Source organism: Mesoplodon bidens (assembly GCF_964165515.1).
Source record: "Mesoplodon bidens genome assembly, chromosome: 15".
In the NCBI taxonomy this organism is placed as follows: Eukaryota; Metazoa; Chordata; class Mammalia; order Artiodactyla; family Ziphiidae; genus Mesoplodon; species Mesoplodon bidens.
In genome coordinates this window covers 83677535-83700498 of record NC_138171.1, presented here as the reverse complement: position 1 = coordinate 83700498, position 22964 = coordinate 83677535, and the positions used below count along the sequence as shown (strand labels likewise).

The window sequence follows — 22964 nt, the reverse complement described above, 5'->3', positions numbered from 1 at the left end:
GAGACAAGGTTTGAATGAGAGGTGCAGCAGCAAAGGTTAGGTAAAGATACACGTGTGCGCGTGTGTTGTGCTCATGTGTGTGCACACTCGACAGAGGCTGGAACCCACCCAAATCGCCGTGTGGCCTCTGAGGGGTGGTCCCAGTGGCCAAACTGGAAGACTTGGGGAGAAAGGAGAAGGAGCAGTGAGACCATGAAGTTGGGCCATCCAGTGCAGTAGCCACTAGCCACATGTCACTCTTTAACATTGAATTTAATGAATATCAAATACGATTTAATATTCAGCATGGCCCCATCATCTTAGCACGGCCGTGAGGGTGAGATTTGGGTCAGTGGCGATGTTGTAAGTAAAGGGTCTTATCTTTCTTTACGACAGCAGTTACTCCTGTGGCTCAGAGCCTAATTTGGGTCTATCCCCAAAGGGATCCCAGTTTGATGAAGTGATAAAATGACTTTCTAATTAGGACAGGCCAGGTAGTTTGGAAAGCGTGACGTGGATAGGAGGGAACAGGAGAGCAAAGTCAGCTTTGTTGTCTGCTAGTGTTTCAGGAAAAAATGCAAAGAAGAGAAGGGTCAGGGGTGGGGGTCGGGAGAGGAAACAGCTGAGGTGGTGGAGGAAGCTGTGTTTTGAATCCCAGCAGACCTAGCTTGAACCCCCAGCCCACTCACTGGCTGTGTGACCTTGAGCAGTTTCACTAACCTCTACACTTTATCCATAAAAATGGGGTTGGTCATTTCTACGTGTTCCCGGTGGGGTTCTTGGTAGGAAAGCATATAAACGGACTCTGCCAACTGCAAGCAGAAAAGAGATTAGTTGAGAATCTGGGGGATAGGGTGTGAGCACCTCCTTCACCCTCTTCTGCTTTAATGACAAGTGTCAGAGACACCATCATACAAAGCTCCTTGGAAAATTCTATGACACTGTGTAGGGGGAAGTGCCAGGCATCTAGTATGTGCTCCGTTAAATTGGCTTCCCCTAGGGAAGGTCTCTTTCTCCCTAGAGAGGTCCCTTGACCGTGGCGTGATCGATACTTGGGGCCCCATGTTTCTCTGTTGCTGGGGGCTGTCCTGCATGTTGTAAGATGCTTAGCGCATCCCTGGCCTCTGCTCACTAGATGCCAGTAGCACACCCTCCGCCCACTTGTCATTTTGTGACAACCAGAACTGTCTCCAGACAACGCCCAATGTCCTCTGTGGGGCAAAATCACCCCCAGTTGAGAAACACTGCCCTAGTGTGATCTGCCTTTGGTAGTACCCTCTTGCTGGGGCAGACGTTTCAGCAAGACCAACCTGGCCCACCCTATGCTGCCATGGGTCATCTGGCCAGATGCACCAGCTGCTGGCCCCTTTGGTGCCTTCACTGTGCTGGGGTAGCAGAGGGGGAACCTGGCCCCAAGGCAGCGAGTGCACTGCTGGCTGTGTCTGGATTCAAGCAGGAGCATCTGCTCCGTGGTCACGTCTCCGGTGCCCATGGCGGTGCCCACGTGGACAGTCTTCACAGCCTCAGGCGAGCCTGGTTCTGGATGCTGGGCCATCACAGCTGGTACCAAGCAACTAGAAATGGCTCTATCATGATGGGACGGCTGTGGCCCTGTGGATGGCAGGGAGCTGTGCTCACTGTGAGGGTTTTCAGACACTTCTCCCCCTGGCAGGGCTGAGGTCAGGCACGGGGAGAACACCGGCTGAGCACTGGCTCTGGCTTCCTGCTGCCGCAGGGGAGACATAAAGCCGTGAGAGGTCACCCCAGAGTGGTGGCCTCCCTGGGGCCAGGCAGCATGGCCTGGATAGAGGACAGAGGCTGACCGTCAGCTCTGCAGGGGCCTCCCTGTGACGGGCTGCAGGAACCCACAGGCAGGATCATGGAGGATGTTCACCGCAGAGACTGAGGCGGAGGCAAAGTCCCCAGGGTTTCCTGCCTCCGCAGTTCCAGCCTGTCTGGGGGGTGGCCGCCTCCTCGTGCTGACCCCCCCCACCCCCTGCCCCCAGCGCCCTGCCCCTTTGAGGCTGTCCCTGAGAAACCCCTCCCAGGATGCCCTGGGCTGGCTCCCTGGCATCTATCCTTTGGTCCTCAGAACTCAGATTCTCCCCCTTTCCAGCCTGAAGCTAGGACTCGGATCAGCAAGAAATGACAATGCAGTGGGGGCCCTGGGGCCTGCTCCTGCTTTGTCTTCCAAGGCCTGGCAGGCCCAGAGCCGGAGGAGGAGTCCAGACCCCCTTTCCCGTTATCTCCGTCTCTTGCCCTTAGCTGGTCCTCCCCTCGCCTCTCGCAGTAGGACACGCCCACCCCAGGGAGGCCCTCTATTCCCCCCACTGCCCTCACCTGGGACTTGCCCCAACCTGGCTGCCCCCTCCTCACTTCCACTCACTCACCAGGTCTCATTAACTTGACTTCCTGTGTTTTAGAATCTGGCCACTTGTCCCATCCCAACAGCCTTTGCTGCGCCCCTCCCAGCATCACCCCTCCCCTGGCGTACCAAAACCTTCGGGGTCCCTCCACCTCCCCGTAAATCCTTATACCTCCCCTGGTTCAGAGTGCAGCTTGAGCGGCCGACAACGGCATTCAAGGCCTCCTTCTCTAGCCCCTTCTCCTCTGGAGCTTCCCCCTGGGTGGGAAGGGAGGGTCTCTCTGGCCGACACCTGCTGAGTCCTCGAGTCCCAGCGCAAAGCCCACCTCCTCCAGAAAGCCTTCCCAGGCTCTGCACAAGGCAGTCGGAGCTTCCTCTGAACGGCCGGGTTCGGCCTCGCTGCAGCCGGGTGTTGGGGACTCTTGGGAGCGCCGCGGCCCGAGGGGTCGAAGGCGAGGCGCCTGGGGAGGTGCTCGTGGAGGGGGCCAGAGGAGGCGGCGCGACAGCCTCGACCAACCCCAGCTCGCGGGGAGCTGACTGAAGGGTCCCCCGGAGGGGCGGGGCCGGGCGGGGCGGGGCCACCCGAGAGGGGGCGGGCGCGGGGCCTCGGGCCCAGCCGGCTCGGGAGGGGCGGAGCGCGCTCGCCCAGCAGAGGCGCGTGGAGTCTCGGCGCCCTCGCTCTTTTCGCGGGCTCCGCCACCCCCTGCCCATCGGCACCTGCCGCGCCGCCGTCGCCGGCTTCAGATGGGGAAGGACCAGGGCTTCTCTCGGCACTTTCGGTAGTTTCCCCACTGCGCCCCGAGTCCCCGGGAACCGCGCACCCTGGTGCGACGGACCCGCCTCCGGCTGACCTGAAAAGGGGTGGGGCTGGGGCACTGAGGGGCTTCGCTGTCCTGGGTGGGCACCCACCGAGCCTGGCTGGGGGCGGGGACTTGGGAGGGCAGGCATAAACTGGAAGGTTATTAAAGGGGCGAGTTCCCCGCGCTAGGCACCCGGAACCCGTCCGAGGCCCTAGGGGTCGGGATCCGGGTCGGGGATCAAGGGCTGGGATTGAAAAGCCCTTTTTCCTTCCTACGACTGGACTGATTGAGGGAACTGGGTAGAGAACAAGGCGGGGAATGTGTTGGAGAGAGAGGACCCTATGGGAGCCCCGGGTAGGAATCTGGAGTTGGATTTAGACCTGATCCCCCAGAGAGAACGGAACTGACTCTGAGTGCAAGGTCATTGTGTGGCACCCAGAAGGGCCCTGTGGCCACAGAGAAGCTTCTTGGCATAGCAGGGACCTGGGAGTCCTGAGGCAGTCATAGCCAGGCTGTCAGGTCAAAGGGGCATCAAATCCATCAGCCACAGTGGTCCATGAGACCCCACTGCATCTGGATCCGCTGGGCCAGTCAATTCAGAGCAGACCCAGGGCTGGGGTGCCTGGGCCAGACTGAGCCGCATGGAGGGCCCACACCAGCCAGAAAGGGCGTCTGGCACACCAGGCAGCCTTGGCTTCCTTCTCAGCCCCAAGAACACCAAGGAGGGAATGGGCCACCCAACTCTCTCCTACGTATGCAGTTGGTGACTCACCTGGTTTCCACTGCAGGGGCAGGGTGGCGGCGTTTCTTATTGCTGCTAGAGGGTGACAGGTTGGACCTAGGGGCTGGGGGTGTTGGGCTGATACCTTCTGGAGCCCGGGGCCGGAGCCAAAGGGTAAGGTAGACAGTTTCCAGCTTGTCATCTCTGCTTTGCCTGAGCACGAGGCATGTGGGGAATGTGCAGGCCAGGTGGAAGGAGAAGTCAGGCTCTGGAGACCTTGACTGACCATCTGGGGAATGTGACTGAGGCTCTAGATTTTTGGGAACCACTGGGGGTGGGCAAGGATGAGTGTATCAGGCGATGACTCTCCTGGCAGAGTTGAGCAGGCCATCATTCTAACCTCCTGGTTGCCTGGAACATCCAGATCTGAAGCGGAGCTCACTGGGGGGTGGGGGGCAGGCCCTGATGCACCCTCCTCCCCGAGGATCCACATCCCTTCCCTCCCACCAGGCAGCTTAGTCTGCCCACTGACCTTATTAAACTACCCACAGAGATGGGGGGAACTTAGGGCCACCGTGCAACATTAGAGGCGTTGTATTTCAGCTGTGGCTGCAAGGCCGCTGCTCCCTCCCCTCCTCCCATGCCCTTGGCACTGGCACCTGGTCAAAAGAACAGAAAAGGGAGCCTTGGGATGCAGCCAGGGAGGCCTTGATAGCAACCAGACCTTCAGGGGCCCTCGACAGAGCCCTGCCACAGTGCAGAGGTCCAGAGGCTGGGCTTCCATCTCAGCTGTGCCGAGGGCAGCCGAGTAACCCTGGAAAGTTAGGGATCCTCTGCCATGGGCCAGGGAGTCCACCAGGATGTTAACTGCTGCCATTACTCAGAAGTATGGGTGGGCCACTGGTAGACCCCCGTTTACTGAGTCTCTGAGTCCCAACCATGTGCCGAGTCCTGGCTGGTCACTGTGGGTCACACCCAGGCTTCAGACCCAGCCCTCTGAGAGCTTCCAGCCTTGTCGAGGAGACCTATGGGCACCAAGGAAACATTCCAGGGTGTGGACCCCAACAAGGGACTATGTGAGCCTCCCCATTGCCTCTCATCACTTCCAGGGTGACTCCTTTTAGAGCAGGGTCCACAGTGCCTTCAGCTTTGAAGCCGAGCGCCTGGCTGGCACAGATAGCAGAGACTTCCTAGAACATGTTGGACAAAACTGGAGGAAGGCCGGTGTTGGGTGTCGAAGGGCGAGCCCGGTTTAGCTAGAAGAGCAGAGAGAGTGTGCTAGGTGGGGGCCACAGCCTGGGCAAAAGTACGAGACAGGACTGGATGTGGTGGTCCTGGCACTTTCTGAGGCGGCAGCTGTAGAGAGGGCTGCTGGGAGAAGCAAGCTGAGAGCTGGGGAGTCTGATGAGGGTCTGGGCAAAGTGTGACCCCAGAGCGGATTGTGGCTTCAGTTTTCTCCAGCAGAGTTGCCTGGAATCAGGCAGGGAGATGATGGGTGGTGGGGACCCCTATCTGCTGTTTGGCCTGGCTGGTGCGAGGGCATGAGATGAGGGAGTCTGGGAGAGGCCAGAGTTGGGAAGACAGAGGCAAGAGGAGGAATGGGTCCACGGACGGGCTTTGAGGGCACTGAAGGCCCCGAGGCCAGAGTAATGGGGACAGTGGGAACGAGACTTTCCCCGAAGTGCAGCAAGCAGGGCGCCGTGGCTTTCGTGTGGCCCGGGCCCGTTGGGGCGCAAGTCCGGGCACCGAGGGGGACACTTGGGGTGTAGGCTGCAGATTCCCCCGCCACCCCTGGGTGGAGGGGAGAGCCGAGGGCAGCACCCACGAAGAGAAGTCTTTGGGCCGAGGTTTGCCGAGTTCAGGGCGCGATCAGGGGGCGCGCCCCGACTCTGCTGTCCTCGCCCGCAGGATCTTCATCCCCAAGAAGCACCGGGCGCGCTTCGATGAGGTGGTGTCTCAGGGTCTGCTGGGCAAGCTATGCCGCGCCCGGCGGGCGCATGGCGCGCAGCGGCTGCGCCGGAGCCGCAGCGAGGAGCGGCCGGAGCGCCTCCTGGTGTCCACGCGCGCCAGCGCCGCCCCGCGCCGTCCCGACGAGCCTCCCCAGCGCAAGGCCGCCTCTCTGCTCGGCGGCCGCGCCGGCCCCGGGGGCGCGCGCAGGTACCCGAGACGTGTGGGCGCGGGCTGCGGACGCCTCTCGGTCGGTGGGCTCGGCATGGAGACCCGGGCAGAGGGCGCGGGGGCGAAGCGAGGACACCTGGGGGTTGGGGTCCAGGAGAGGTGAAGGGGGGCGGGACACTGGACATCGCCATCCCCTGCACCCCCCAGGCTCCTCTCCCCAGGGAAAGGCACGCTGCCCGCCCCCCACCTGCCCCTTCTTTCTCCCCAGGACGGTCCGAGTCTACAAGGGCAACAAGAGCTTCGGCTTCACGCTTCGCGGCCACGGACCTGTCTGGATCGAGTCTGTCCTGCCTGGTGAGGTGTGGGTGGGTTTTTCAGGATTGGGTGAGGGAGTCTGTTAGGCCGATGCTCAGCAGCCCCTCCCCCTTTCAGGTACCAACCTCAAGTAGCCTGTGTCCTCTGAGTGTCCCAGAGCAGCAGATCCAAATCATCCACCTTCCCCAGTCAGGGCAAACCCCCTCCAAGTTCAGGGTCACCCCTGCTCCAAGTGAGCCAAGTTCTCCATCCAGATCTTTCCTATGTCCACAGGGAGGGAAAGGGGCACTGCCTGAGACACTGGGGCAGCCGGGACAGAGCTGCTGTCTGCCCAGGCTGAGCCCCAGACAACATTCCCATTCCCTGGGAACTGGGCACTTGCTGGGCAGGCAGCAGGGCTCCAGGGCCTCTTCCCACTATCCAGCCCCCAGCCCCCCAAATCTGGACTCCCCTCCTCCTCCCACCTGGCCAGCCCCTTCTTGCTCCTGGAATGGTGCATCTTGAAAAAGGCAGTCTTCTCAGTGCAGGAATTCCTTCTTCCCACCCTTCCAGTGGGGCATTGAGGGGAGGGAGGGAAGAAACCCATTCATTGTGGAGGCAGCGCATTCCCTTGTGGAAGGTCTCCGTGGACAGACATGTCTCCTGGTACCGAATTGATGTCTCCCTCCCTGTAACCAGCCCACAGGGCTGGGTCACCTGCTCTGTCCTGTCCCATCCCCTCCCAGCACCTGAACATGATGCGCCCAGTGCACCAGCCCCATTGGTGCCCCTGCTGATGCTGAGTTCTTTCTACCCTTCTGCATCTCACATCTCCAGTGCATGGATTTGTGAGAAGGGCTCTTCTGATCGCTGGGAAAGTGCCTCAGTGCCTTTGCATCACTGTCCCGGCCTTCGGATCATTCTGAGACCCAGTCCATTTTGGATTTGTACATCACTAAGTCATTGACACACTGTTGTAGAGAAAAGGCCCAAGGCTGCTCTCTGGGGAGCTTCCTCTAGACATGATTAATCTCTCCTCTTTGGATATGTCTCTTCCCACTTTGCCATCACCCCCACCCCCACCTCCCTGCCTCTCCCACATGTGTAGCCAGAGATACTTGGCCTGGGGCCCTGTTAAAATCCAGGGGTGCTGTTCTCCCCAACCCAACCTCCAAGCTGGTAACCCCATGCCTTCCTCGTCATAGGAAGCCAAAGGGGTGCTTCGATGGGAGCTTTTACAGGTGGGGAAACAGGCTTGAGAGACTCTGGCAAATCAAGGACTAGAACCTGGGGTCTCCTGACTCCTGATCCAGTGATCTTTCATCCCTCGCTGGCCTTTCCACCCCAGCCTGGCCCAAGCTTCCAGGCAGGCCATGTTGGATTTGTCACCATCGCCCTCTCCCCCTTTTCAGTCCCAGGAAAAATAACTCCCCCCGGCCCCCTCTCTCAGGAAGTCTTCCCTGATCATTCCCCTTCCTCTCCTGACGATCCCCACCTCAAGAGAGAACCAGTTGCTCGCAGTCTGAGAGTATATTTAGGCATCTATCAATTCCCCCCACTTGCTTCCAAATCAAATTTCGAGTGATGAATAATGAAAGAGGCAGAAAGAAAAAAAAAAAACCTGTATCCACAGGAGCGAACTTAGCAGCTCCCCCTTCTCCAGGTATCAGGTACTGGGTTAGGGCTGACCTGCAGGGCCGTTAAGGCAAAGAGTGAGAATTAGCTGCTCCCATGTGCTGAAAATGTAGGTTTTATTATTCAGACATGGTGAGGCCAACAGGTCAGGAGATGACTGCCGTTAAAAAGATGGTGTGTTACTCACAGCTCCCAAGAGGAAGGGGCACGGCACACCATGCCACAAAGGGCCACACGGGGAAGCACCAGGATTGGTCAGGAGGCAGAGGGAGCAAGAGAAAACATGGGCAAGGGCCCCTTTTTTTTGGGGGGGGGAAGAAATGGGCGAGGCAGGGTAAGCCAGCTAAGCAGGTTTACCCGGACTATGCGAGTCCCATAGAGGAAGGGTGGGGGGATGGGCTTAGGACTGGTTGGTTTGCACGGGAAAGATGCACTTGCAGTCCAGTCATGTACCATCTCTAGGGATTGGCTAGCCCTAGAGGGACAGTCGCTCCAGTGTCAGCAAGGTCCCAAGATGTCGAAACATGATTAATCCTTCATGTTTCCCAGCCTGAGGGAGGAGCCTCCCTCTAGACACATTTTCTCCTAGTGACAAAGGCACAGAGGTATTTATGATGTGGACCTTTGTACGAGGGGTCGAGAATAGAGTATAGAGTAGGGTCCTCGGCGGGTGTGCACACCTTCCTTTTCCGCTCTCCTCCCCCAGCTCAGGGCTGGCCAGTGGTCCACGCCGGGTCCCGAGCACTCCCACCCTCGCCAGGCGATCAGTCCCTGCTTCGAGCAGCTGGGGCAGAGGGGTGCTGGCTCTAATGTGGGACTGCTGGCCTGCATTTGGCTCTCCTCTGCCACCCATCCCACTTCTCGCCTGTAAAACGGGAGGACGACACAGGGATCCCCGAGGGGGTCACTGTTCAGCTCACCGCACCCTCTCTCCTTGCTTCCAGGGAGCCCGGCTGACAATGCTTCCCTCAAATCGGGCGACCGGATCCTCTTCCTCAACGGACTAGACATGAGGTCAGGGGCTATTGGGGTCACCGGAGCTTGGTGGCAAACAGTCCCCAGGACTCCTGACTCTTGGGATACCCTGGCCGTGGGCCTCTGACCAGTTGGGCCCCAGTTTGTCCCTCTTCTCACAGGAAGTCTTGAATCCACCCTCCCACCCTCTCCAGGATGTCAAATCGTCCTTCCAACCAGGAAACCCTCCAGCTCCGTTCAGGGGGCACAGAGTTGAATGGATCATGTGTGTCTTACCCTTAAGAGGGGACCCTGCCCAGGGGTGGCGTGGTCATGACCCCTTCTGTACCCAGAAGTGTCCAGCTGGCCCTGGGCCTGGAGCTTCTCCTGCAGAGATTAACAAGCAGGAGAGGCAGGGTTTCTGGTCCTGGCCCAGCCGTGGGCTTGCTGTGTGGCCTCCACCGGCAGGACAGGGAGGTCTGACGGGTGGCTTCGGGCAGGGCTCACCCTGGGCAGGCCCTCCTGGGCCATCTCTGCTTGGCAGGAACTGCTCCCACGACAAGGTGGTGTCCATGCTGCAGGGCAGTGGTGCAATGCCCACACTGGTGGTGGAGGAGGGGCTCGTCCCGTTCGCCAGCGGTGAGACCCCCACTGGCCCTTGGCCGCCTTGGCCCACATACCCTGCTGGGGTCGCCTGGGGGGGATTTATGATTCTACAGAGGTCTCTGCTTGTCCCCCATCTCTGCAGCTTCCCTTTCCAGGTGGTGCTGTAAAACCCAGTGGGGTGGCCTCAGGGACGCTGCCTGGGGCTCTCCCTCCTCCCCCAATGGGGCACGTCCCCAGGTGTGCCTCCCAATGCATGGCGCTCACCCCAATTCGGGAGGTCCCCTGGCCCCAGCTGCCAGGAAAACCGCGCCTGGCCTGGGGACACTGGGTCACCCTGGCCTCTCCTTCCCGTGGCCCCTGCAGACTCCGACTCGATGGATTCTCCCAACCCGTCGTCAGCGCTCACCTCCCTGCAGTGGGTGGCAGAGATCCTGCCGTCCAGCATCCGGGTGCAGGGGAGGACCTTCAGCCAGCAGCTGGAGCACCTGCTCACGCCCCCCGAGCGCTATGGGGTCTGCCGGGCCCTCGAGAGCTTCTTCCAGCACAGGTGGCTGGGCCAGGGTGGTGGTGGGGACCTGCCCAGGGTAGACCCCGATTCCTGCCCGGACTCACCATCGGGGTCTCCCTGCCTGAGCTTCCTAAGCCCCCTTCTCCTGAGGGAGGCTCAAAGGACCCGAGTGGGGGTGGGGACCATCGGGGCTGCCCTAGAACAAACCTGACTCTGAAACCTCCTAGCCATGTGCCCTGGGCAAGTCACAGCCTTCTCTGTAAACTGAGGCAGGCAACGACCCCCTGCAGGGTTGTTGGCGGGACCCTCACAACACCCCGCTGTGGGCACTTGCCACCAGCCCCGCCCTGCTAGGCTTGGTTTAGCATCTTTCTTTTTGCACCTCAGCAGCAGCAGGAGTGTTTATCACACGCCGCAGCCCAGAGGGTCCTTTCATGGCCCCTGCAAAGCCAGTCACTTGTTCATTCCCTTTTTTTGTTTAAACAAAAATGTATATTTGTTGAAATATAATCCACATATCATACAAGTCACCCATTTGAATGTACAATGCACTGGTTCTTAGTGTATTCACAAATATGTGTAACCATCATCATACTCAATTTTAGAACACTTTCATCAAAAAGAAAGCCCCAGGCTTCCCTGGTGGCGCAGTGGTTGAGAGTCCGCTTGCCGATGCAGGGGACACAGGTTCGTGCCCCGGTCCGGGAAGATCCCACATGCCGCGGAGCGGCTGGGTCCGTGAGCCATGGCCGCTGAGCCGGCGTGTCCGAAGCCTGTGCTCCGCAACGGGAGAGGCCACAGCAGTGAGAGGCCCGCGTACCACAAAAAAAAAAAAAAAAAAAAGAAAGCTCAATCCTTTCACTATTGCTCTCACCCCCTGCCACTCCTCCTTCACCTTAAATAACCACTAATCTACTTTCTGTCTCTGTAGATTTCCCTGTTCTGGACATTTCATATGATGGAATCATACAATATGTGGACTTTCATGTCTGGCTTCTTTCATTTAGCATGTTTTCAACATTCATCCAAGTTATAACACCCACAGTCGGTCCTTATATCCATGGGTTCTGCATCCATAGATTCAACCAACCACTGAACAAATATATTTGGAAAAAATTGCAGAAAGTTCCAAATGGCAAAACTTAAATTTGTCAGAGTTCCCTGTTTGTTTTATTTTTTATTTATTTTTTTTATAAATTTATTTATTTTACTTATTTATTTTTGGCTGCATTGGGTCTTTGTTGCTGCACGTGGGCTTTCTCTAGTTGTGGCAAGCGGGGGCTACTCTTCATTGCGGTGCGCAGGCTTCTCATGGCAGTGGCTTCTCTTGTTGCGGAGCACGGGCTCTAGGCATGTGGGCTTCCGTAGTTATGGCTCACGGGCTCTAGAGCGCAGGCTCAGTAGTTGTGGTGCACGGGCTTAGTTGCTCCGCGGCATGTGGGATCTTCCTGGACCAGGGCTCGAACCCGTGTGCCTTGCATTGGCAGGCGGATTCTTAACCACTGAGCCACCAGGGAAGTTCCTCTCTGTGAGTCTTAGATACCAATTCCTTGTTGATTTTAGACATTGTAAATATCTTCTCCCATTTGTTACTCTATTGTTACTTCCATTATATCTAATATTAACAGCTCCAAGTTGTGCTGCTTTGAACAAGTATTCTTGATTTTGTATCATCACATTCAGTACATTTGGGGCCTATGGCTTTGGCTTTTGAATTTTTGTTTAAGAAGTGCTTCCCTGCCCCTTGGTCAAAAGATATCTCCTGCATTATCTTCTATTAATTTTATAATTATACCTTCCACACTTTGGTCTTTTATCCACCTGGAGTTCACCTTTATGTGTGGTGTTACACAAGGATCAGTTTTATTTTTTCCATACAATGCAGCGATCAGCAAACTATTTCTAGAAAGGTCCAGATAGCAAATATTTTAGGCTTTGCAGGCCACATAGTCTCCATTGAAACCATCTCTTCTGTTGTAACTTGAGAACAGCCATAGACAAAATATAAACCATAGGCTTATATAGACCATGTTCCAATAAAACTTGCTTTACAAAAACAGGTGGCAGGCCAAATTTTGGGCCTTGGGCCATCATTTGCCAGTCCCTGATATAGTGAGTCAGCTTTCCTAATACGTTCTATACGTTTTAATCTTCACAACAGCTCTGTGCAGTAGATGCTTTCTTTTCTTTTTTTTTTTTTTTTTTTTGGCCGTGCAACACAACTTGTGGGATCTCCATTCCCCGACCAGGGATGAACTCAGGCCACAGCAGTGAGTCCAGAATCCTAACCACTAGGCCACCAGGGAACTCCCCAGTAGATGCTATTTTTACCTCCCATTTTACAGAGGAGGAAACTGAGACAGAGAAATTAGTAGCGAGAAAGGTCACTTGGCTGATAAGTGGCAGAGCTGGGATTTGAATCTGGGCAGCCTGTCCGCAGAGCCTACCTTCCTGCCCACTTCTCTGTCTTGGGGAGGAAGGGAAGGGCATGAGGCTGAATTCTGTGGCCTGGAAGTGCCCCCTTGTCCACCACCCTGCCCCCTCTGTTGAGCCCCTGAGTCATGAACCCCTTGCTCCTGCACCCCACCCCCAGGAACATCGACACCCTGATCGTCGATGTCTACCCGGTGCTGGACACACCCGCCAAGCAGGTCCTCTGGCAGTTCATCTACCAGCTGCTGACTTATGAGGAACAGGAACTCTGCCAGGAGAAAATCGCATGCTTCCTGGGCTACACGGCCATGACAGGTAAGCAGCCCCTCCCCCTGACCAGCCCGCCAGGTAAAGGCCAGACACCTGCTGTCCTCACCTGTGAGGTATTACAGCCAACCCGGGCTCCTCCCACACACAGATACACCCACTTGTCCCAGAGATGCACACCCAGCACACCGGGGCTGGTCCCACGCTTTGCCCCATGGATGTGTTTTCCCAACTTGACCCTTAAAGCAGCATAACCTTAGACTTTAGACACCCCACCTAACGCCCAGGGTCTCAGGTTTCTCACCCACAAAATGAGGGTGACCACAGTGGCGGTGCTTTGCACCCTGGGAAGTGTGGCACAGATCAAGAAGTTCACGCCGACACTGTTTACAGACCTGGATCGTGAGCACACGGCCAGGTCACACCTGCCTAGTGGGCTCTGGAGCCCACAGACTCACACAAGGGCCTACGGGGCCCCGTGCAGCCTCAGCTCCCCGCTGCTGCCCCGTCACTGGGTGCCCCCGTGCCCACACCACGCATGCACTCCATCACTCGGCTGCGGGCATCGAAAGTGGGCTAAACCCTGGGCACCTGCTGTTCGCCTGCACGTCTCCTATGTGCTGGCCCTTGTGCGCCCACCAACCCTAGTCCCGGGGACCCAGAGTTTGTTGGGGGGTTGAGGGTTTGAGCTCAGGTGCAGGCTGGGCAGCAGATGTCCCACAAATCTGCCCTGACCTGGAACCGTCCATTTCACTCTGCAAGCCCCTAGGGGTAGCAGCGCCTGCGTGTTGAGACCTGGGAATCGGGGTCCTAGGCTCTCGGCATGAGAAGGGGCCCTGAGGGTGGGCTGTGGCCACCTCCGCCCAGCCTCTGTCCTCAGGCTGGCACCACCCCCATGTACCTCCTGTGCCCAGCGCCCCGCCTCTCACCCTAGGGTTTCCAGCTGTCGTAGAGCCGAGCAGACCCGGGCTCACAGGTGGGTGCCCTCACCCTTCCTGTGTTTGGAGGCTCCTTGTCAGGCTGAGAGGACAAGGGGCCTGTCTCCCCTTTGGTCCCACAGCAGAGCCAGAGCCCACACTGGACCTGGAACCCGAGCCAGAGCCGGAGCCGGAGCCAGAGCCAGCGCCCGAGCCCCAGCCGCGGAGCTCCCTGAGGGCATCCTCCATGTGCCGCCGTAGCCTTCGGTCCCAGGGCCTGGAGGCCAGCCTCAGCTGTGGTGAGGCCCCAACCAAAAGGCTGGAGTGTGTGAGAGGGCGCGACAGGGCTCGGTTTTCCCACCTGCAAAATGGGCTTGGCGAGATGAGACATCCCTGGGAATGGGCTGAGCAGTGGCCCCTCTGGGCCCACAGGGCTTGGCGGTTCTTTCTCCAGAGGCCCTCGCTGGGTCTGGGCTGGGGCCTGAGTCTTAGAGCTCAGAAGTGGTCACTAGACCCCCGTGTTGTGGACTTGGCCCTCCTGATTCCCCGGCAGGGCCCAGCGACTGCCCAGAGATGCCTCTTCCTCTGATCCCAGGCGAGCGCCAGGCGGGTGATGGCACATCCCTCCCCGAGACCCCCAACCCCAAGATGGTGAGACCTTCTCTCTGCCCTGCTTTTGATGTCAGTGGGGAGCTGGGAATGGGTGGCCCACGGAGCTGGGGCAGACCCTGGCCTCCCAGACCACCCAGGCCTGGCCTCTGAGGCCATATTAGGGCCACGTGGGGGAGGTAAGGGCAGGCTGGACCCATCCCCACCTCCTCTCCCCAAAGATGTCGGCTGTCTACGCAGAGCTTGAGTCCCGGCTGAGCAGCAGCTTCAAAGGGAAGATGGGGACCACCTCCAGATCCCGTGCCTCCCCACCAGTGCCCAGCACGGCAGGCACAGCAGGTAGGGGCTCGCCAGCCCCGGCTCCCGAGGGCAGCTCTGGCCTCCGGCCTCCTGGCTGGCTGGCTGGGTGTTACCCCCACCTCCAGGCATATCCCTGGACCTCCCTCTTCGCTCCATGGCTATGGGACTGAATGCTGGGGGACCCTGGCAACCTCCATAGCTAGGGGCCATCAAGGTCCGGGTTGTCCTGGCCCCTCCCATGTCCCCTCTGATCCTCACCTCCGCTATGGATCTAGAAAAGCAGAGGGCTGCCCCCATAGGAGTCCCCAGGTTCGCATGTGACTGTCGGATAGACTATGAAGTGCGTGCATTTTGCTCTGTGAGTGGCACAGCTGGTAAGATGGTTGTTCGCAGACACACAGGATGGTTTCCCAGCAGTTCAGAAGGCAGGACCCCTGGGTGGTGTTTCTGTGAGCCGAGGGCTTGCTGGGTGCGGGAGGTGCCCCTTGACCTTTGGTCTGGAGACCCCCTCACCCCTGACTTGTGTTCAGTGGGTTCCAGGTGGGACCGTGGGATCCTGTGCAAGATGAGCTGGGGTCTGCCTGTCCTGGGGCCAAGCAGTGCTCCCCCTGCCCACTCCGGCCTTTGATCACCTGAAGGGAAGCCTGGGGACGCAGCATCATCCAGGGTCTTCCTGCACTGTGTCCAGAGGGGGAAAGGAAGGTGTCCAGGGACACAGAGCCAACCCGCCCTGGGGCCCCTCCCCTCCAGCCCGCACCTGGAACCCAGGTACTGACCCAAGAGGGGTCCTCACGTTCCATCCCCCACCCTAGGGCCCAGGACCCTGTCCAGCGTCTCGTGGCCCAGCGAGCGGCTCCTGCCCTCCCCCTGCTACTACCCGCTGTGCTCAGAGGGCCTGGCATCCCCCAGCAGCTGCGAGTCCCACCCCTACGCCAGCTTGGACAGTAGCAGGGCGCCCTCCCCACAGCTGGGCCCCGGGCCCCTCCGCTCCAGCAGCACCCCCAGCCCGGACCCAGGCCGCCCGCCCAGCCGCAGGAAGCTCTTCACCTTCGCCCACCCTGTGCCAAGCCGGGATACTGACCGCTTCCTGGATGCGCTGAGTGAGCAGCTGGGACCCCGGGTCACCATCGTGGATGATTTCCTGAGCCCTGAGAATGACTATGAAGAGGTGAGCACGCGGGCAGCCGTGCAGGATACGGGGGCCTATGTGGGGACAGTGTCCACAGGCTCCTGCGAGAGGCCTGCTGCCCTGGGGCTGCGCCCCAGGCTCCCCCTCTCCCTGCCCCAGTCCATCCTAGAATCTGTCCCAGGACACCCCGCTCCCTGGCTGGAGCTGTCCCACCCTGGGCTCAAGCTAGGACCCTCTTTGTCCAAGGCCGCCCCATACACCCTGTGTCAGGTTCCCTACACTCCGTTGGGCTGTTCCACTGCAGCCTCAGGCTAACCCCCCAGCCTGTCCTGTCCCAGCCCCAGGCCATGCCACCCCCTGCCCCAGACTACTCCACTCTCCCTCACCTTGGCCCAGGCTCTGGTTTCCCTGGGCCCAGCCTGACCCTCCCCTTGCCTTGCTCCGTCCCCCCAGATGAGCTTCCACGACGACCAGGGCAGCTTCGTCACCAACGAGAGGAGCAGTGCCAGCGAGTGCATCAGCAGCAGCGAGGAGGGCAGCTCCCTGACCTACTCCTCCATCTCCGACCACATCCCCCCGCCCCCACTCAGCCCCCCGCCCCCGCCCCCCCTGCCCTTTCATGACCCCAAGCCCAGCTCCCGCACCCCTGATGGCCCCTGGGGCCCCGCTCCGACGCTGGCCAAGCCCCTCACCCAACTCAGCCACCCAGTCCCTCCACCACCCCCGCCACCCCTGCCCCCACCTGTCCCCTGCGCGCCCCCCATGCTGTCCCGGGGCCTGGGCCACCGCCGCAGTGAGACCAGCCACATGAGCGTCAAGCGCCTGCGGTGGGAGCAGGTGGAGAACTCGGAAGGCACCATCTGGGGACAGGTCGGTGACCCGGGGACCAGGAGTGCTGTGCACCAGGGGAGGGGGTCTGGGCAGCAGCAGTGAAGGCAGGACCCATCTCCAGGCCTCTCCCAGCGTCAGCTGAGCATCCTCTGGCCGTCCCGTGCTGAGCAGAGGATGGATGAAGGCCCAGCCCATGAACACGCCCACCCGTGGTGCTTGACACAGGCACCGAAACTCAATCTGCGTCCCTAAGCCAATGACACACTGGGGACATCCAGAAACAGCACCACACTCACCCTTGAAACCTATCACTTGAGATTCGAATAGTTCCCTTAGGCTCTTAGAGCCAAGAGAAGGACATCTGGTTAGAGAGTCACAGACCTTCGAACTGTCTGCCAGTCTACGATCAGTAGTTTATTCACAGGAGCCAAGACTGAAGGATTCTTAAAAGGGCAGCGGTTCCAAACCCCTGCACACCAGCCTCCACCCTTTCACTCTGATGCTTGAATTTCCTCCCAAATGACACTGCCAGTATATACTTGAACACCTTTAGTGATGGGGAACTCACTACCTGTCAAGGCATCCCTTTCCTCTCTGGACAGTTTTCACCATCCATCCTTGTATGGCTCTGAAGTTTTGTGTCACCAAGATTCCCATGTCCTGCTTTCTGTCCTGCCCTTTGAAGTCAGGCAGAGCAAGTATATTTCCTTATCCACAGACCAACCAGCCTGTCCCATGAGCACGGTTCACCCCGTCCCTGTTCTTTAGGTCATTCCCCTAGAACGTGGTTTCTAGCCCCACAGTCTGTCAAAGGGCAGGTCCCAAATGGAACTCCTAATGGGGCTTCACCAGTTGGGAGGAGAAAAGAGTGCTCTCATCTTCTTTGACCTGGACGTCGTACTCCTTTTAACATGGCCTGGGAACCCTCCAGCTTCTGGGGCTGCCCCATCACAGGGCTCATTCCCACCGTCATCCTCAACCCTAGTCCCTTCCTCTTCTTGGGACCAACAGCATGTCCTTACATGCAGCCACACTCCACTGGGCCGTGCTTGTCATTTTTTCCCATTGCCACTTCCTGGGTCCCAGTTCTGTCTCCTGCCTTCCCGGCCAAGTTGGCATCAGGCCCACACCTCCAGGGAAGCTTTCCATGTTGCTGATAAGGATGCTCAGCAGGACAAAGTCACAGACTGGGACCAACTGGGTCCCCTGGAGACCTCACTCCTACCAGCCTCAGATGGTCCTTGAAGCCTTGCTCTGAAGAGTGGTCTTTCCACTGGATGCTGAAGGTGGACACAGGGACAGAGGTCATGCGCATGGCCAAGTCCTAATCCACGCCAGGTGTCCCTGGCCTGCAGCCATGGCCCTTCTAGACTCACCTCTCACCCAGGTCATTGGTTACAACCACCTGTCCAGTTCCTAGCTCCTGGCATTTCCCTGCTTCAGTTTCCCCAGAATCGGGAACCCAGAGCAGCTCTGGTGAACTCACTCAGAACAGACCCAGACCCCTTAAGCCTCCTTGGTCGGCTCCAGCCCCTTTAGAGCCCCTCTACCCCCTGCTCCAGCACAACTTGCTGGCTTCTGCGTGGAGAATGCTGCAGGTGTGAGTGTTGTTGACCACAAGAGGAGCCGGCTCACCGCCTGATAACTTGGATGATTTAGCTTCTCCTGCAGTCTCCTCCCGCCGCCGGGTTTATCCCAGGGCTTGATGGAGGCTCTCCCTCCGGGAGCTCACAAGGCAGCCCTTAGAGGGTGGGGGCGGTGGAGGGCGGCAGTTCTTCCTCGCTCTGAACCTCCCCCTCCCTCGCAGCTCGGGGAGGACTCTGACTACGATAAGCTGAGCGACATGGTGAAGTACCTCGACCTGGAGCTCCACTTTGGCACCCAGAAACCTGCTAGTGAGTGGCCTGAGGGCCCTAGGGGAACCCAGATGCCAGATCCTCTGTGGCAGCCCACCCACTACGTTTGTGGTGTCCCAGGGCTTAGAGTCCCCAAGGTCTGCACGGACCGCCATTTACTTACTGTGTCCCTGAGTTACTGAACTTCTCAGAGCCTCAGGTTTCCTACCTCAAAATGGAGATAATAAGAGCTGACATGTATTGCATGCTCACCAAGTGTCAGACACCCTTGTTTCTAAATTAATCCTGTGACAATTCTGTAAGGGAGGGACTGTGATCGCCCCAACCTCCTGACGAGGAAGCACAAAGGGGCTGGGTAATTTGCTCAAGGTCACACAGCCACAGTAAGGTAGATAGATGCCCCTTCCAAGTCTCTCTCTCCCCTCACCCCTCTCAGGGTATCTCCCTGTAGTTGTTGGGTGGGGCTCCAGGCAGCCAGGGATACTGTGTGTGGAAAGTGGTCCCGGGATTGAAGAGAAAGGCTGTGGTCCGTCCAGGAAGCATCTGCGAGGTCAAGAGGTGATTGGTTCTCCTTATGGGGCCAGCTCAGTCCCAAGGGCCCAGGGGAGAGAGGATGGGGGGCGGGGGGCGGACACATGCCACATCATGCACACTGTTAGACTGGACCCCAGAGTCCATGAGTGAGGGGAGTGTGGACATGAGTGAGGGGAATGTGGACAGCTCCAGGTGGAGCTGATTCAGTCAAGTCCGTGGTCGGAGGCGTCTGGGCTGTGGGGTGTGGCCACACCCCTCCTGGGCCCTTGCACAGCAGCCTCAGCCTAGCGTCCCCTCATTAAACCATCAGTTTCCCTTCCAGAGCCGGTGCCCGGGCCTGAGCCCTTCAGGAAGAAGGAGGTGGTGGAGATCCTGTCCCACAAGAAGGCCTACAACACCTGTGAGGGGCTGGGGGTGCCGGGTGGTTGTGGGGGGCAGGACGCGACCCCCACCGGGCCACAGAGCCTTGGATCCACCCCGGTGGATGATCGAGATTAGGCCGTGGGGGCCCCAGCACCTGCCTCCCGCGTAGTGAAGACCCTCCTCTCCCAGGTCCCACTGCCAGCCCGATCCCACCGGGCGCAGGTGCCGGCCTTGGCTCCACCCCCATCGGCCCCGCCCTCATCCTGTAATCGGCTCCCCAGCTCCGGCCCCGCCTCCAGCCGCATACCCTACTCTCCCCGTCTCAGGACCCTCCCTGGGTCCCTGGCCCCAACTCCGCAGGCCCCGCTCAATTCCAGGTCTATCTCTTTGAGAACCCCGCCCTCGCCCCTCAATAGGTCGCGGGAAGGACCCTCCCCTCCTCTGGGCAGGCTCCTGCTCCGCCCCGGTTCCTGGCCCCCAGTCCCCCGACACACCCAGGAGCCAGGGTGGATCTTGAGGCCCCGCCCGGGCCCCGCCCACTCCCCGCCCCGGCTCACCCTCGCGGCCCCGCCCGCAGCCATCCTGCTGGCGCACCTGAAGCTGAGCCCGGCCGAGCTGCGGCAGGTGCTAATGAGCATGGAGCCCCGGCGCCTGGAGCCCGCGCACCTGGCGCAACTGCTGCTCTTCGCGCCAGACGCCGACGAGGAGCAGCGCTACCAGGCTTTCCGCGAGGCGCCCGGCCGCCTCAGCGAGCCCGACCAGTTCGTCCTGCAGGTGCTGCGGCCGTGACCCCCGCCCGGGGTCAGGGGCGGCTGCGCAGCGGCCTCGGCCTCCTCTGTCGCGGCTTCCGCTTTGTGCCTTTGTGCGTGGGTCTCGCTTCCCTCCCGCCACCGCGTTCACGCCTCTGAGTCCCGGCTTTACACCTGTAACAGCCAGTTCTCACTCAGGGTCCAAGGTAGATGGGATGAGGGTGCTCCCTCGAGGTTGTGCTTGTTTTCCTAAGGGGATACCGGGCAGCCCGCTGACCGCCACCCCAGGCTGCCCCGGGGCAGCGGATCTCCCGGCGGGATGGATGAATCCTGGCCCTGCCTTCCTGTCAGATGCTGTCGGTTCCCGAGTACAAGACCCGCCTGCGCAGCCTCCACTTCCAGGCCACCCTACAGGAGAAGACAGAAGAGATCCGGGGCAGCCTGGAGTGCTTGCGCCAGGCCTCCCTCGAGCTCAAGAACAGCCGGAAGCTCGCCAAGATCCTGGAGGTCCGAACGGCCCCTTCTCAGATCACTCTACCTGCCCCTCTGTCCCCTGGGGCTTCCAGCGTGGAGGTTCATCCTGAGAGGGGCCAGGGCCTGCGGTAGGACCTGCCCACCTTTCTCTCCACAGTTTGTGTTGGCTATGGGCAACTATCTCAACGATGGACAGCCCCAAACCAACAAGACCACGGGCTTCAAGATCAACTTCCTGACGGAGGTGAGGGGGCCTGTCAGACAGTCACTGATTTGTTTGCTCTACCATTGAGGCCCTTCCCCACCCCCATCGCCCCCGGAGGAAGAGCTGGCTGCCCGCAGGCCAGGATGTAACAGAAGCAAAGTTTGGGGGTTGAGGGGATGGGGGGACAAGGTGGCGTCTCCAAGCCAAGCCTCAAGATCTGGAAAAATGGAGTGGTGGGAGAAAAGGGCAGGGAGGGAGGGAGGGAAGGCTCCAGGAGGAAGGCGGGGGGTCCCACCTGGTGGATTCTGTGCCCTCAACACCACCACCCTCAGGCCAGTCCTACCCCAGAAAGATCTAGGATCAGAGAAAGGACAGCTCAAATATCCAACCTTTCCCCTGTGTTTCTGGGACTTTTCCCCATGACGCCTTTGGTTGTTTTCAAAAAGAGAAAGAAAAACTCCCTTTATAGATATGAATGGTTTAGGGTGTCTCAGGCTCAGATGGGCCACAGTTGGTTCCAGAAAACCACAAAAGGGAAGAACCGTGAGTGATGCTCCCCGCTTTCCCTGGGGTTAGAGAATCTTGGGCTCTATCTTTTGACAAGGCCAAACTCACAAGGACAGAAAAACCTAGGGTCCTCCCCTAGCTGGGGGCTGGGGGCCTGGTTCCTGGGGGTCTCAAAGATCTGGGCCAGGAAGCAGGCCTGTGGCATCCCAGCAGATGAGAGCTTCAGAGTAAGGATTACTAGCCATCAGCTTATGAGCTTTGGAGTTGGAGAGCGTCGGGGGCCAGGAACTGACGCCACAGCCCAGGGGAAGCAGGGAGGAGAGCATGTGGGCCCGTGTGATCAGGAATCTGATGGGGTCCTTGAGGAAGATACATGTTGGGGTCACTTGCAGCTGAACACCACCAAGACGGTGGATGGGAAGTCCACCTTCCTGCATATCCTTGCCAAATCGCTGAGCCAGCACTTCCCCGAACTCCTGGGCTTTGCTCAGGACCTGCCCACCGTGCCCCTGGCTGCCAAAGGTAGGCTGGGTGGATGGGTGGGGAGGCAGAGGCACCGCTGTCCTGGGCTGGGAGGGCAGCCCCACGAGGCTCTGTTGCCTTCCCTACAGTGAACCAACGGGCCCTGACCAGTGACCTGGCTGACCTCCACGGCACCATCAGTGAGATACAGGCCGCCTGCCAGAGCATGTCCCCCGCCACCGAGGACAAGTTTGCCGTGGTCATGGCGGTATCCTGTCCCAGTGCCACAGTGGACCCTGGGTGGGGGGGTCAGGTAGAGCTGGCTGTACCTCCAGTGGCCAGCAGAGATTCTGGGCAGAGGCTGCTCTGGGTCCAGGGGTTCTGGAAGGGGGTCCGCCTTAGGTCATTTAGAATCTAAGTGCTTATGTCAAGTCTGTGTGTAACTGAGAAGGAGCTCTTTTTTTTTTTTTTTTTTTTTGTCGTACGCGGGCCTCTCACTGTTGTGGCCTCTCCCATTGCGGAGCACAGGCTCCGGACGCGCAGGCTCAGCGGCCATGGCTCACGGGCCCAGCCGCTCCGCGGCATGTGGGATCCTCCCGGACCGGGGCACGAACCCGTGTCCCCTGCATCGGCAGGCAGACTGTCAACCGCTGCGCCACCAGGGAAGCTCAAGGAGCTCTTCTGATTGGCTACATTGCCCCCTCTGTCCTCGGGGGTGGCAGAGTCCAGGCTTAAGTCACAAGATACAGGGAGAGGCTTGTCAGAGTTGTCAGGCCTGGCCAGCCAAAGGCAGTCAGGAGAGGGGAATATTCCGACTGAGCACAGACAGTGACAAATGCTATAGAAAAAGGGAGAGACAGAGAAAGGGGGCCACTCTAAGTGGATGGTCGGGGAAGAGAGGGTGGTAGCATCTGAGCAGAGCCAGGAGGGAAGAGAGAGCTGCCCCACAGAGAGAGGAGCGAGTGAAAGGCCTGAGGCTGGACTGGATGTGGCAGGTGTCAGGACGAGCTTGGAGGGCAGTGGGCAAAGGGACTGGAGCCTCTGACCATGGCATGGTGCCCAGGTGAGCAAAGGGCCTGGGGTAGTCTGGAGTGGTCGCTGTTTGGGTCACTGCCCGGGGACCTGCCCCAGGGACTTGGGGCAGTTTCCTTAACAGAGGCCCATCAGTCCTTCCTGGAGACAGCCCAGCCGGTGCTGCGGGCGCTGGACGGGCTGCAGCGGGAGGCCATGGAGGAGCTGGGCAAGGCGCTGGCTTTCTTCGGTGAAGATTCCAAAGCCACAACTTCCGAGGCCTTTTTCGGCATCTTTGCGGAGTTCATGAGCAAGTTCGAGGTGAGCCACGGTGGGA

The 22964-nt window shown here is 59.3% G+C and overlaps 1 protein-coding gene across 5 annotated transcripts in view; it reads left to right on the top strand.

Annotated features, from left to right (window-relative positions):
• The window catches only part of GRID2IP (Grid2 interacting protein), a gene marked incomplete at both ends in the record, with an annotated part of 32836 nt that overhangs the window by 9606 nt on the left and 266 nt on the right, over positions 1-22964 (top strand). For 2 of the 5 annotated variants that reach the window (XM_081256214.1, XM_081256217.1), the window contains 19 exons: positions 5774-6022; positions 6252-6337; positions 8857-8926; positions 9411-9505; positions 9836-10019; positions 12574-12728; positions 13744-13896; positions 14151-14248; positions 14428-14545; positions 15319-15674; positions 16089-16505; positions 18274-18361; positions 19179-19256; positions 19797-19993; positions 20320-20475; positions 20600-20686; positions 21547-21676; positions 21766-21884; positions 22784-22948. In XM_081256214.1, the coding sequence (XP_081112340.1) occupies positions 5774-6022; positions 6252-6337; positions 8857-8926; positions 9411-9505; positions 9836-10019; positions 12574-12728; positions 13744-13896; positions 14151-14248; positions 14428-14545; positions 15319-15674; positions 16089-16505; positions 18274-18361; positions 19179-19256; positions 19797-19993; positions 20320-20475; positions 20600-20686; positions 21547-21676; positions 21766-21884; positions 22784-22948 (3001 nt within the window). Of the gene's footprint in view, positions 1-3088; positions 3124-5773; positions 6023-6251; positions 6338-8856; positions 8927-9410; positions 9506-9835; positions 10020-12573; positions 12729-13740; positions 13897-14150; positions 14249-14427; positions 14546-15318; positions 15675-16088; positions 16506-18273; positions 18362-19178; positions 19257-19796; positions 19994-20319; positions 20476-20599; positions 20687-21546; positions 21677-21765; positions 21885-22783; positions 22949-22964 lie in introns of those variants that run through there. The other 3 variants (XM_081256216.1, XM_081256215.1, XM_081256213.1) reach the window with 3 other exon arrangements.